Source organism: Carcharhinus amblyrhynchos, chromosome 23, assembly GCF_965287045.1.
Source record: "Carcharhinus amblyrhynchos chromosome 23, sCarAmb.v2.hapA, whole genome shotgun sequence".
Classification (NCBI taxonomy): Eukaryota; Metazoa; Chordata; class Chondrichthyes; order Carcharhiniformes; family Carcharhinidae; genus Carcharhinus; species Carcharhinus amblyrhynchos.
In genome coordinates, this window is record NC_137346.1 from 34759582 (window position 1) to 34773736 (window position 14155).

A 14155-nucleotide genomic window follows, 5' to 3' on the forward strand; every position below is an offset into this window, starting at 1 on the left:
AGCGATATTCCAAATCTATCTAAGTAATCTGTCTTTGGGAAGCAGAGCTAGTTTAATATTTTAGGAGCTGATACATGGAATTTAAGGCATAACGGAATTCTGCCTGTTACAGACTCTGAATATACGAAGATAGACAAGGGCACCTGTCCATCAAGCTTTCTTGCACTGTATTTAGGTGTGGGGTTCTTATAAGATATTTATGTTGTTCAGCTTCTCGATCTATGGTGTGGTCTTGGTGATGTAACGTAGGCTCGAGGCTGCACTGCGATATTTGCAGCATTTCTTGCATGCAATTATTGTTTGAGTAAAGAGCAAGGTTGGCCTGTTTCTCCAGCTATCATCCTGGCAGCTGCTGCAGCTACTCTGGGCTGCAGTATGTGTGTGTGTATGTGTGAGAGAGATGTTTGCTGCTGTAATAGGATGTCTGCGGCTGCTGTCAGGGTTTAGCGGCTTTGATCTGAGCCAGAGACACACAACAAGATGACATTGCATCACCTTTGGTGCTGTTGGTGGAGCAAGCTGGCCAAGTGATTAAGCTGGTTAGAAACCAGCAGGATGCATGCTCCCGTCTTTTAGCTGTTGCTGTTTAGATCTAACACACCCCAGTCCCCGCCCCACCAGTCCTCTGATGGATTTGTGGTGTTGTCAGAGTAGCAGCCAATTACACTATGGCTGATATGCTACTGCATCTAGAGAGTGATCCTGAGGGATTTTTTTTCCAATAATGAGTCCCTTTACTGGGAATTTCCTTTGTAACTTCAATATACAGGCAGTATGCCAATTGTTTCGGAAGAAAAAAATTTCAACGCATAAAGAAAACTTCCATCCTGCCTTATTGTAGTTTATATTTGATAACGTAAATTAAAGTTTAAAAGTTTATTTATTGGTATCACATTACATTAACACCGATGATGTTACTGTGAAAATTCAGCCACCACACTCTGGCGCCTGTTCATGTACACTGAGGGAGAATTTAGCATGGCTAATGCACCTATCCAGCACGTCTTTTGGATTGTGGGAGGAAACCGGAGGAAATCCTCGCAGACATGGGGAGAACATGTGGACTTTGCACAGACAGTGACCCAGACTGGAAATTGAACCCAGGCCCCTGGCTGTGTGAGGCAGCAGTGCTAACCACTGTGCCTACATGTCACCTGCATTGTAAATAGCTGGCATAATGGTTAGCACTGCTGCCTCACCGCGCCAGGGACTGGGTTCAATTCCGGCCTCAGGTCACTGTCTGTGTGTAGTTTGCATGTTCTCCCTGTGTCTGCGTGGGTTTCCTCTGGATGCTCCCTTTTCCTCCCCCACTCCAAAGATGTGCAGGTTAGGTGGATTGACCAGGCTTAATTGCCCCTTAGTGAGAGGGGGATTAGCAGAGTAAATGTGTGGGGTTACGGGGATAGGGCCTGGGTGGGATTGTTGTCGGTGCAGACTCAATGGGCAGAATGGCCTCTTTCTGCACTGTAGACTTTCTATGATCCTATATTGATTCAATTATATATTGTTTTACTTTAGAAAGTTCTGCAATGATTTTAACCATCCTTCTTTATTAAACAATGTGAAATACAAGAATTATTTCTTTATCCATGACATATTGTTCTTTAATTATTTCTAAACCCTCCAGTGTTCAGCTATTTTCTGGCATTTTCCATTATTTGCATTTATTCCATTATCCAGCATTTATTGCCCAGCTTTAATTTGCCCTTGAGACAGTGGTGGTGAGCTGCCTTTTTGAACCGCTGCACTCCATGTGGTGTAGCTATACCCACAGTGCTGTTAGGGAGGGAGTTCCAGGATTTTGACCCAGTGGCAGCGAAAGAACAGCGATATATTTCTCATTCAGGATGGTGAGTGACTTGGAGCAGATCTTCTTGGTGGTGGTTGCCATGTATTTGCTGCCTTTGTCCTTCTAGATGGAAGTGGTAATGGGCTTGGAAGATGCTGTTGAAGAAGCCTTGATGAGTTCCTACAGTGTGTATTGTAGATGGTGCACACTGCTGCTCCTGTGCATTGATGGTGGTGGATGGGATGTCAGTCAAGTGGCTGCTTTGTCCTGGATGGTGTCAAGTTGCTTGTGTTGTTGGAGTTGCACCCATCCAAGCAAGTGGGGGGTATTCCATCACACTTCTGACTTGTGCCTTGTAGATGGTGGACAGGCTTTGGGGAGTCTGGAGGTGACTTGCTCACTGTACAGTTTCCAGCTTCGGCCCTGCTCTTGTGGCCACAGTATGTATATGGCGAGTCCAGTTCACTTTCTGGTCGATGGTAACTTCCAGTGTGATAGTGGGGGATTCAGCAATGGTAATGCCATTGAATGCCAAGGGGAGTTGGTTGAATTCTCTCTTATTGGAGATGTTCATTGCCTGACACCTTTTTTTGGCATGAATGTTACTTGCCACTTGTCAGTCCAAGCCTGGATATTGTCCAGGTCTTGCTGCACATAGCCACAGACTGCTCCAGTATCTGAGGAATTGTGAATAGTTCTGAACATTGTGCAGTTGTCAGAGAACATCCCCACTTCTGACCTTATGATGGAAGGAAGGTCATTGATGAAGCAGCTAAAGATGGCTGCGCCTTAGACACTACCCTGAGGAATTCCAGCAGTGATGTCCTGGAACAGAGATGATTGCCCTCCAACCACCACAACCATCTTCCTTTATGCATGGAATGACTCCAACTAGTAGAGAGTTTTCTCTCTGATTCCCATTGAATCCAGTTTTGCTAGGGCTCTTTGATACTACACTCAGTCAATTGCTGGCCTGATGTGAAAGGCAGTCACGCTCACCTCACGTTTTGGAATTCAGCTCTTTGTCCATGTTTGGCTTGAAGTTGTAATGAGATCAGGAGCTGAGTGAATCTGGTGGAACCCAAACTGAGCATCAGTGAGCAGGTTATTGCTGAATAAGTGCTGATTGATAGCACTGTTGATGACCCCTTCCACACTTTACTAATGATAATTGGCTGGGTTGGATTTGTCCTCGTTTTTGTCAATAGTACATACCTGGGCAATTTTGCACATTTGTCAGGTAGATATACTAGAACAGCTTAGTTATAGAGTCATAGAGGTTTACAGCATGGAAACAGGCCCTTTGGCCCAACTTATCCATGCCGCCCTTTTTTTTTAAACCCCAAAGCAAGTTCCAATTGCCCTCATTTGGCCTATATCCCTCTATACCATCTTACCCGTGTTACTGTCTAAATGCTGTTGTAAAGACAAAATTGTACCCACCTCTACTACTACTACCTCTATCTCTACCCTAGTTGGGGTGTGACAAGTTCTGGAGCACAAGTTTTCAATACTATTGCTGGAATATTGTCAGGGCCATAGTCTTTGCAGTATCTTCAGATTTTTCTTGATATCATGTGGAGTAATCTGCGATGCTGGGGACTTGTGGAGGTGGCCAGGATGGATCATCCACGGATCCGCTGGGTTGTCCCACAGTTCAGGATGCAGATGTTTGTGGAGCTTCCTCCTTCAGTTAGTTGTCATTGAATCCCTGCAATGCAGAAGGAGGCCATTCAGCCCATTGAGTCTGCATCAACTCCCCAACAGAGCAGTTTACGTGGGCCCTATCTCCTTTACCCCACTAATCCATCTACCCTACACATCTTTGGGCACTAAGGGGCAATTTAGTGTGGCCAATCCACCTAATCTACACAGTTTAGATGGTGTGAGCAAACCGGAGCTCCTTGGAGGAATCCCACTCAGACACAGGGAGAACATGAAAACTCCACACACAGAGTCACTCAAGAAAAGAATTGAACTCTGGTCCCTGACGCTGTAAGGCAGCAGTGCTAACCAGTGTACCACCATGTTGCCCGCCATGTCATCCACATTAGTGAATGGATGTGACAAGACTGCAGAAGTTAGATCTAATCTATTGGTTGTGGGATCGCTTAACTCTGTCTATCAGTTGCTACTTTTGCTGTTAGCATGTAAGTAGTCATGTGTTGTAGCTTCACTAAGTTGACATATCATTTTTTTAGGTCTGCTTGGTCCTGCTCCTTGCATGCCCTCTTGCACGCTCCATTGAACCAGGTCAAAGGCAGACCTTCAACTTCACTCTGAGATCAGAGTTAAAAAGGTCTCTGAGGTGCCAGTCTTTCTGGCTGAGAATCATAGAAACCCTACAGTACAGTAAAAGGCCATTTGGCCCATTGAGTCTGCACTGACCACAATCCCACCCAGGCCCAACTCCCATATCCCTACACATTTTACCTGCTAATCCCTCTAACCTACACATTTCAAGAAACTAAGGGACAATTTTAGCATGGCCAATCAACCTAACCCACACATCTTTGACTGTGGGAGGAAACCCATGCAGACACAGAGAGAATGTGCAAACTCCACACAGACAGTGACCCAAGCCAGGAATAGAACCCAGGTCTCTGGAGCTGTGAAGCAGCAGTACTAACCACTGTGCTACCATGCACACACACACCCCCCCCCCCCCCCCCCCCGCCCGGTGCTACTGTGCTGCCTGCTTCTCTCAATCCGACGCATCACTTGCTGGTGATAATCTCCGCAAACTCCAAATCAATGACTAAGTGTGGGTAAATTGTAATCTGGATTACGCTGACTCACCCAGTGGAATTCTCACTGCATTTCCCACCATAGATGACCCTGGAAGAATTTGGTCCTTTATTTGATATTCAATCCTGTTGGCCTCAACAAGTGTGGCAACCATTGGCTTAGAGTTATCAGACAATGAGTGGGTGAGTGTGGTCAGTTTACACCCTGAAAACCCATTCTTATTTTCCAGTATCCTCTCTAACATATTGAGCTGTCTCCTTGACTCTGTGAACCTTTGAAACTGGCAGGCAGGACCCCATTCCCCGATTTCCAGCTCCCCCCAAATTTTGCCAACGTAGGGATGAGTGTGTGGGCTGTTGTAGGTTGTGAGCCCTGCACTCTGCGCCCCTGACCTGGCCATTGCAGAGAAGAGCATCTGATTGAGTCGGGCCGTCTTTTCAAGGACTCACGGTTTATGCGCCCTCTGATGTCATGAACCACAGTCTGGATGAGGGAGCTTTTGAAAGGGAAATTCAGAAGTCCTTATTTATGCCTCTTCCCTGCGAACTCATGCTGCTCCTCCCAACCCCAATGGCACCTCTCACCCATGCCAGCTGTTATGGACAGAGCAGGAAAGGTAAAGTGGAACCCCCATTCTCCTTCCTTTACTGGAAAGATAGACGTGTGTGTCTCTGAGCCCCCTTTAGTGTGTGTTCCATCTAAACAAACAGCAGCAGATCTTTGTAGGTTAAAATAAAATGGGTTATTGATTCATACAATTGACCCTGAAGTCTAACCGCTTTGTGAATTACTCCCACATGCATAAGGAAGGTATAGTTAAAGAAACTAATATACTTTTACAAGTTGTAAACTAAAAGAACAGTTCATATTTCATGCGTTCGGTTCATAAAAGAAAAGTGACTGTGGGCCCCGTAAGGAAAGAAATGTTTTCCACTGAACTGTAGTTCAGATGGAGTCAAATAACTGGAGTCAGGTATCTGGATTGCTGCAGGATTCCGTTGAAGAGATGTATGTTCAGTTGGTCACAAAGCTAGGCGCTTGTGGATTTCATGTCAGGAGGTTATTTTTCTTTACAGGTGGACTTGGAGTTGTGGAATCAGGCTGGGAGGCTCATTAAGGATGTTTGGCCTCCAGGCCCTGAAAGATGACATAGCATTTTTCTGCAGCTGGCTGATTTCTCCTAGTGTTTTCTGCAGTCTGCTCAGGACTTTTGGGTCTTCAGATGAAAACTCATTTTTCCATCCAGTTTTGATCACCAGAATGGCTTGGTTGAAAGCTATTGCTATGCATTGGAGTTAATGACATTTTGACCAGCCCTCCTTGGCACTCAGCAGCCCCTGCGACTGCCTTGGAACTGTTTCTGGTGGGCAGAAGGCCCAACATCAGCATTCCCAGAACAAAAACTCTGCCCTTTTCTCCAGAGGCAGGATATTTCCAGATATCTGCTACCTGCCCCTCAGACGAAAATCCAGCTCGTTGTCTGTGTCAGTTGAAAAAACACACACACAAGCCAACTGATTTTCTGCAACCATTTTGAGAGAGCACCGTGTCCACTTTTTAAATTCAAGTTTACCTTGGATAAAGTCTGTTTTTTGAAAGTTAGGAATGTGACATCTCTTACTGGGCACGACGTATTTTTCGTGTGATCTCTGCAACAGGGACATCCCTCAGCCTGTTGGACTGCAAGCATTTTATTTTGCATTAGGAATATTTTGTTACAGTAAACTGCCTTTCCAATCAACTTTTTTTTTCTCAGAATCTGTTTTTAATCGCAAGAAGCTTTTGAGAGACTGTGTGAAATATAGCTTGGCAGTTAAGAGGTTACAAATTTAAAAAATGCAAGTTGTTTCTTCTACAATAGCGGTTAAAAGTATCTGGATATGTACAATATTCCTATTGCACCTTTTCCCACTCAGATTTGAACAGTGTCCCTGCTGTCTGTGCCCTGTCACTGTCATCACTGATAGTGGGTGGGAATATGTCAATGAGATTGTGTAGTTCCATCTGTTTGGAGAGCTGTGACTCATTGCGGTGCTAGGGAACCAGCAGGCACTGTCTCCTCAGACTGTCCATTGATTTATTGCAGAGACTGACTTGGAATATGGCTTGTTACACAGAGATGCCTGGAGTTGTCGAGGTATGTGGCAGTGTTGTGAATTCTCTCCCCCAGTATCAGCACATTTACTTAATAAATACGAGGGCATCGGCACTTCCTTTCACCAGGATGAACTAACCCAGGCCATCTTCCTGATAAACCTTGGAGTATTTATCCTTATTCTTAGTCGTTAATTCTCTTCCATGGGGCTCTAACTATTAATAAAATCTAATACATAAAACTGCAGGTATTAATAATGGATTTTGACTGGGTTCCCAGTTTAAAAGTTTCAATTGTGACTTTGTTAATGTAATGTGAGCATTCTAGCTGTGTTTTTCTTACAGTTGTATGCACTATATGATAAACAGACAATACAGAACATCCACACTTCACAGTGCCTGTCAGGTATTGCACTCATTGGCATGCACCTCATACCACTACTTACATATTGATCAGGTACTGTAACAGAAGCTGCTTCGCTGAGACATCACAGAGCCCTGCTGTGCATTCAGCTGGCTGATTTGGCTAGCTGTTATGCCAGGGTTTCCATTGCTGATTGATGTTATTGCTGGAAAGTTACACATATGAACTTTGTGTGTAAACAGAATTAAACTCTGCTGAGATGTGAATGCTTCCAACGGGTGAGTAGGCTGTTCACACGACCTATCTAAGACTCATGCAAAATGACCACTCACTTGGGAGGCCCCGTGGCATGGTGGTTAGCAATACTGTCTCTCAACACCAGGGACTCTGGTTCAATTCCGGCCTCCGATCACTGTGTGGAGTTTGCATATTCTCCCCATGTCTGGGTGGGTTTCCTCTGGGTGCTCTGGTTTCCTCCCACAGCCCAAAGATATGCCAGTTAGTTTAATTGGCCATGCTAAATTGACCTTAGTGTCAGGGGGATTAGCAGAGTGGGGATACGGGAATAGGGCCTAGGAAGGATTGTGGTCAGTGCAGACTCAATGGGCCAAATGCCTCCTGCACTGCAGGGATTCTACGATTCTCCTTGGATGATGTGTTGAAAGGCAATTGTTTCTTAACAAACATACCACACTATAAGGTGATGTGTCTGAGAGAGATGTGGCAGAGACTGGAAAATATTTTTAGAGTGTGTGTTTCACTTGTGCCTGGAAGTATTTGAGATTAAGTGTTGTCTGATGCAATAAAAGAATTCCTTTTCTTCTGTGAAGGAAGCATTTTGATGGATTAGTGGACCTCTGGAGATCTGGTGTATGAATCTAGAATAGGATCTCTTTGAAATTGGAATGTGGATTTCCAATATTTAGTTGGTGCACCTCTGAGCCACAAAATGACATACAGTGATGGAGAGAAATAGGCAGGAGGGTGAAACGTGCAGAGGATTTGAAGTATGGAGACCATTGACAGAGATATTGATTCAAGCATCCGCTACTGACTAAACTGAGTTTGTTTTCCCACTAGCGGAAATGGGCCGCACAGCCTCCCCTGCAATTATGCAGATCTGCCCATCCCACCACCTAGCCCACTGCAGGGAGCTGCCGGCTGTAATATTTGTTGCTAAACTAACTGAGGTTCTTCTGTCATGTAACAAGATCCTGAGGTCATTAGAGGATAATTATTGTTGCTATTGGGCATTTCTTGAGATTACCAGTTGCCCTTCCTTCCATTTGCCATCAGCTTTGGCTCAGCTGGTAGCACTGTCATGCCCTTGAGTCTCAAGGTTCTGTATTCAAGTCCCATTCTTGGGCTCTGAGCACAAAGACCAAAGCTGACACTCCACTGTAGTACTGAAGGAGTGCTGCATTGTCAGAGATGCTGTCGTTTGGATGAGATATTAAACTGTAGCCCATCTGCCCTCTTGAGTGGATGTAAACGATCCCATGATATCATTTCAAAGAAGATCTGGAGCATTATCTCCAGTGGATGAGGCAATATTTATGCCTCCGTGAGCATCAATAAAGGAACTTGCTGTAAATGAGAACAGAGAATTTGGCGCTCAGCCAAATCTTCGTTCAGTGCAGCGGGGCCAGAGAATCCCGCTGGAGAATCTTGCCCAATAATAAAGATTGCACTTCATTTCAAAAGTGCCTTGTTGGCGGCCAGGCACTTTGAGACATCTTGTGATCAGGGAAAGTAGGTCATCCTTTTCTCTTTTTCACATTTGTCATTTCAACAATATCTCTCAAACTCAGAAAAATGTAGAAAATAGTTGATTTTCCCTCTCCTTATTGAGGTATATTTAAGATCCCACAACTGCAGTACCTCCAGAACTGAACAAGATGTAACATCTGGGCTTTGGCTAGGATCAAATCTTTTGCATAAACTAGTGAAAATCCCTTTTAGCTCATGGGTAGTCTGCAGAATTGTGATATTTTGATATTTAGCCGCTAACTAGATGTATTCTTTTAAGGTTATTACTCATAATCCCTATGGAGAAATAGTATAATAGACGAAGCCAGACAGCTGGAGCTGCTTGTGATATTTCTGGCTCTGGATCAGAAGGGCCCATCATGAAATGTAATTTTTTAAACCAAAATATGGTAGCAAGTCAGTGACACCTGAAGTGGGATATTGGTATTGCTTGCTCCTAGTTGCCATGAAATGATGCTGGTGGGCCACTTTCTTGAACTGTTAAAATCCACGTGTTAACACCGTGAAGTAGAGAATTCCAGGTTACTTTAGTAGAAACAATGAAGACCCAGGTCAGGATGCTGTGCGCCAGTGTTTCAGTGCAGTTGTTACTCTTGTCTTCAGCAGTATGTCCAGTGCGGAGGTCAAAAGAGTTGAGAGCTTCTATCAAAGGAAGTTGCATTGCATTTTGCTGGTAAGACATATCATTGTCACAATAGGAAGAACACTTTACACGGCTTTACAATTGCATGTCAATGAACCAGACAAATGCTTAATCTCCTCACTTCGTTCTAACTCCTCAGTTAAGGGACTATTCCGGGTTTAGCAGTCATGTGAGGGCCAGGAGTTCACTGAACTGGTTCACAATAGCTAGTTCAGGTTGAATTTAGAACAAGCCTTACAAACCCTCAATTAGAATATCTAAGAAGCTGCAAAGTGAATGAACAAACCACTATGGAAAAAGTGGGTGTAGTTAAAACCCAGCAAGGGGCAGCAAACGTTGGTGGGAGTTGTTTACAGAATACCAAATTGCAGTTGTAATATTGGGCACAATGTAATTCAGGAAATTTGAGCTGCATATAAAATTGGTAAATAATGGGCGATTTCAGTATATTTGTAAACTGGGTAAACCTAATTAGCACAAATGCTGTGGAGGATGATTTCCTGGAGTGTGTACCAGATGGGTTTCTGATTATGAGGAACCAACTAAGGATTGTGTTAATTCCACTGATTGTATATTGTGGAAAGAATTAATCTCTAATCCTTTTCCAGATAGGGACAGCTGCTCTGAATTACCAAAAGCATGTACTGTATCTCAGCATTAACATTAACAGATTGGGCTATTTTAGATTTAGTACTGTCTAATGAGAAAGGACTAATTAATAGCCTGCTGACAAGAAGCCATTAGGAAATAGTGACCGTAATATGAAAAAATTTTAAATTAAATTTGAAAGTGAGATAATTCATTCTGAAACTAGGGCCTTAAATCTGAACACTGGAAACTATGAAGGGGTAAGGGGCAATTTGGCTATGGTGGACTGGGAAAACACATTAAATGATTTGTTGGGAGATAGGCAATGGCTAGTAGTTGAAGAAGTTTTACATGGCCTACAGCAAGGGAAACAACTGTCCCCCTTATAAAAGGAGCGAGAACGAGAGGGCACAGATTTAAAGTGACTTGCAAAAGAAGCAAATGTGATGTGAGAAGAAGCTTTTTCACACAGCGATATTCAGGTCCAGAATGCTCTGTCTGGAAGTGTGGTGGAGGCAGATTCAATCAAGGCATTTAAGAGAGCATTAGACGATTACTTGAATAGAAACAATGTGCAGGGGAATGGTACTAAGTCATAATGCTCATTTGGAGAGACAGTGCAGACATGATGGGCCAAATGGCCTCCTTCTACACTGTAACAATACTGTGATTCCAAAATATACATTCCTCTGAGACACAAAGACCCGATAGGAAAAGTGAATCAACTGTAGCTAACAAAAAAAGTTAAAAATAGCATGAGGTGAAAGGAAATGGCTTGTAAGGTTGCCAGAACAAATGGTGAGCCCAAGGATTGAAAGCAATTTAGAATCCAGCAAAGAAGGATAAGAAACTGATAAAGGAAGGGAAAAGAGAATATGAATGAAAGTAAGAGAGTAACAGATATGTATGAAGGAAAGGATTAGCAAGGACAAATGTGGGTCAGTTACAGGTAGAGACAGGAGAATTCATAATGGAGAATGGGGAAATAGTGAAGCAACTGAACAATTATTTAGTCTGCCTTCATAGAGGAAGATATAAAAAATCTCCCAGAAATACTAGGGAACCAAGGGACTAGTGAAAATGAGAACCTGAAAGAGATTGGTATTAATAATCGAAAAATTAATTGGAATGAAGGTTAATAAATCCCTTGGACCAGTATAGTTTGCAGTGCTGCAGGAAATAGCTATTGAGATAATGGACACATTGGTGGCTATCTTTCAAAATTCTATAGATTCTTGAAATGTTCTTGCAGGCTGGAAAGTAACAAACATAATTCCACTATTTAAGAAGGTTGGGAGAGAGAAAGGGAAAATGTCAGTAGTAAGGAAAAGGTTAGGATTATTATAAAGGATGTGATTAATGAACATTAAGAAAATAATGATATAATTGGACTGAGCCAACATGGATTTATGAAAGAGAAATCATGTTTGACAAAGCTATTGGAGTTTTTTAAGGATGTTACTTGGAACGTAGATAAAGGAAAACCAGTGCATGTGGTGTATTTGGATGTTCAAAAGACCTGTGATAAGGTCCCATGCAAGAGGTTAGTGAACAAAATTAGAAGACATGGAAGCTCAAAGGGCACATCTGCCAGTATGGTTTGAGAATTGGTTAATAGATAGAAAGCCAAGAATAGGAATAAAAAAGTCATTCTCAGGATGGCAGGCTGTTACTAGTGGCAAGGATCAGTGCTGGAGCCACAGCTGTTCATGATTTATATAAATGATTTGGATGTGGAGACCAAGTGTAATATTCCCAAATTTGTTAGTGACAAAACTAGGTGGGAATGTGAGTTGAGAGAAGAATGCAAGGAGATTTGGACAAGCTAATTGAATGGGCAAGAACATGATAGATGGAATGTGATGTGGATAAGTATGAAGTTCGCTACTTTGGCAGAAAAATGGAAAGGCAAAATAAATCTTAAATGGTGAGAGGTTGGTAAGTGTTAATGTCCAAAGGGACCAAGGTGTCTTTGTTCAAAAGTCCCTAAAAGCTGGCATGTGGTGCAGCAGTTAATGAGGAAGACAAATGGTATGTTGACAATCATTGCAAAGGGATTTGAATACAGAATTAAATATGTCTTGATGCGATTGTATAAGGCTTTGGTCACACTAAACCTGGAGTATTGTGTACAGTTTAGTCTCCTTACCTAAGGAAGGATATACTTAATATAGTAAGAAGTCTCACAACACCAGGTTTATTTGGAATCATGACCTTTTGGAGTGCTGCTCCTTCATTTAAATGAGTGGAGAGATGGGTTCACAAACACAGCATATATAGACAGAGACACAATTGCAAGATAACATTATCTTACGTTTGTGTCCTTTCTATATATGCTGTGCACTCCAAAATCTCATAATTCCAAATAAAACTGTTGCACTTTAATCTGGTGTTGTGAGACTTCTTACTGTGTCTACCCCAGTCCACATCATACTAAATATAGGGGAATGCAACAGAGATTCACCAGATTAATCGCTGAGTTGGTTTTATAAGGAGAGATTGTATTCTCTACAGTCTCAAAGAATGACAGGTGATCTCATTGAAACTTATGTGCAGATTGGATGTTTTCCCTGACACTTGCAGGGGAAACAGTCTCCGAATAAGTGGCCATTTCAAACTGAGGCGAGAGGAATTTCTTCAGTCAGAGGGTGGTGAATTGTTGGAATTCTCTACCCTGGAGGCTGTGGAAGTTAAGTGATCAGTCATGATCTTTTGAATGGCAAAGTAGGCCAGAAGGGCCAAATGGCTGACTCTTGTTCTTAACTCCTTTCCTAGCAGCACTGTAGATGTACCTTTACCCCATGGACTGCAATGGCTCGAGAAGGTGGCTCATCACCACCTTCTCGAGGGCAATTAGAGATGGGCAATAAATGCTGATCTGACAGCAACGCACACCTCACATTATAGAATGAATAATAAGGTCCTGAGCTCCACCAGGATTGAGATTGGTTATGTTTATGGCATCTTCTCCAATTCATTGCCTGATGGTTCACCACTATCCTTGTCTGAACGTGATAAGGTAACTGAGTTTTGGTCTGATCCTGCAGTATTGGGGTCAGTTTGATATAGGCAGCCGTGTGCTATAACTGGCATCTCATTCTAAGTTGTGCATGTTGTAGTCCCTACCCTGCCACATTGAACCAGGGTTGTTGTTCTGCCTTTAGTGATAATGGAATGAGAGATGTGTCTGGCCATGTCGTTAGATTGTGGTGGAATGCAGCGTATACTGATGGCCCACAGAGCCCCATGGATTCCCAGTTTTGGGCTGTTACATAAATGCTATGGTGGATGATTTCTTCACAAAATACAAGAATTTCTCTTCATGTGAACTGAAGGGTGGCCACTCCTATCAGTGCTGTGAGTAGATGTGTCTGTAACAGACTGGTAAGAATAGTTTACTACTTTGTCTTGGTTCCCTTTACGTCCAGCCAGTGACAAATTAATTAAAATGAACTGTTTTAAAATAAGGGGTTGTCCATTTAAGACCGAAGTGAGTCTTTGGAACACTCTTCCTGAAAATGTGATGGAAGCAGAGACTTTGAACATTTTTAAAGCAAAGCTAGATAGATCCTTTGTAAACAAGGCGGTGATAGGTTATCGGGAGTAGACAGCGTACAGATTTAAGGTTACTATCAGATCAGCCATGATATTAAATGGGGTGGCACAATGTGTGGTGTTTGCACATTCTCCCCGTGTCTCTGTAGGTTTCCTCCCACAGTCCAAAGGTGTGCAAGTTAGCCATTGGCCATGTTAAATTCTCCCTTAATGTATCCGAACAGCATTACACCATGGGAAGTGACTGTCTACTCATTGCAAAGTGACACTCCTAAGGGCATCAGGCAGTGGGAGTGTGAGTGTGCACAGGGATATCAGACAAGAGTTTGGGTTACAGTGTGGCGACCAGGGGACTTTCAGTAAATGCGAAGCAGGCTACTCCTGCTACTTGATTATATGCAGATTGGCATCTTCCTCACTGGCTTCCTGGGGTAGACTTATCTCACCTTCAGCACAGGCACGGTCCTGCTCCTCCCTGGCTAGCTCACTGGCCCTTCCTTGAAAGAGGCGAGGACTCGAATGTCCAAAATGCTGTCTCCAGCCTTGGCTCCCTCTCTCATCTGTGTTCTTGTACTAACTGTGTTCTTGTCTTGCAGACAGACAG

At 43.2% G+C, this 14155-nt stretch overlaps 1 protein-coding gene across 7 annotated transcripts in view; it reads left to right on the plus strand.

Annotated features, from left to right (window-relative positions):
• Positions 1-14155, plus strand: part of LOC145357510 (septin-5-like) — a 113190-nt gene that overhangs the window by 21259 nt on the left and 77776 nt on the right. The window contains exon 2 of one of the 7 annotated variants that reach the window (XM_080210923.1): positions 6624-6674. The exons of 5 other annotated variants lie outside the window; for them this stretch is intronic. In XM_080210923.1, the coding sequence (XP_080067049.1) occupies positions 6639-6674 (36 nt within the window). In that variant the 5' untranslated portion in view covers positions 6624-6638. Of the gene's footprint in view, positions 1-6623; positions 6675-14155 lie in introns of those variants that run through there. One more of the 7 variants, XM_080210929.1, reaches the window with a different exon arrangement.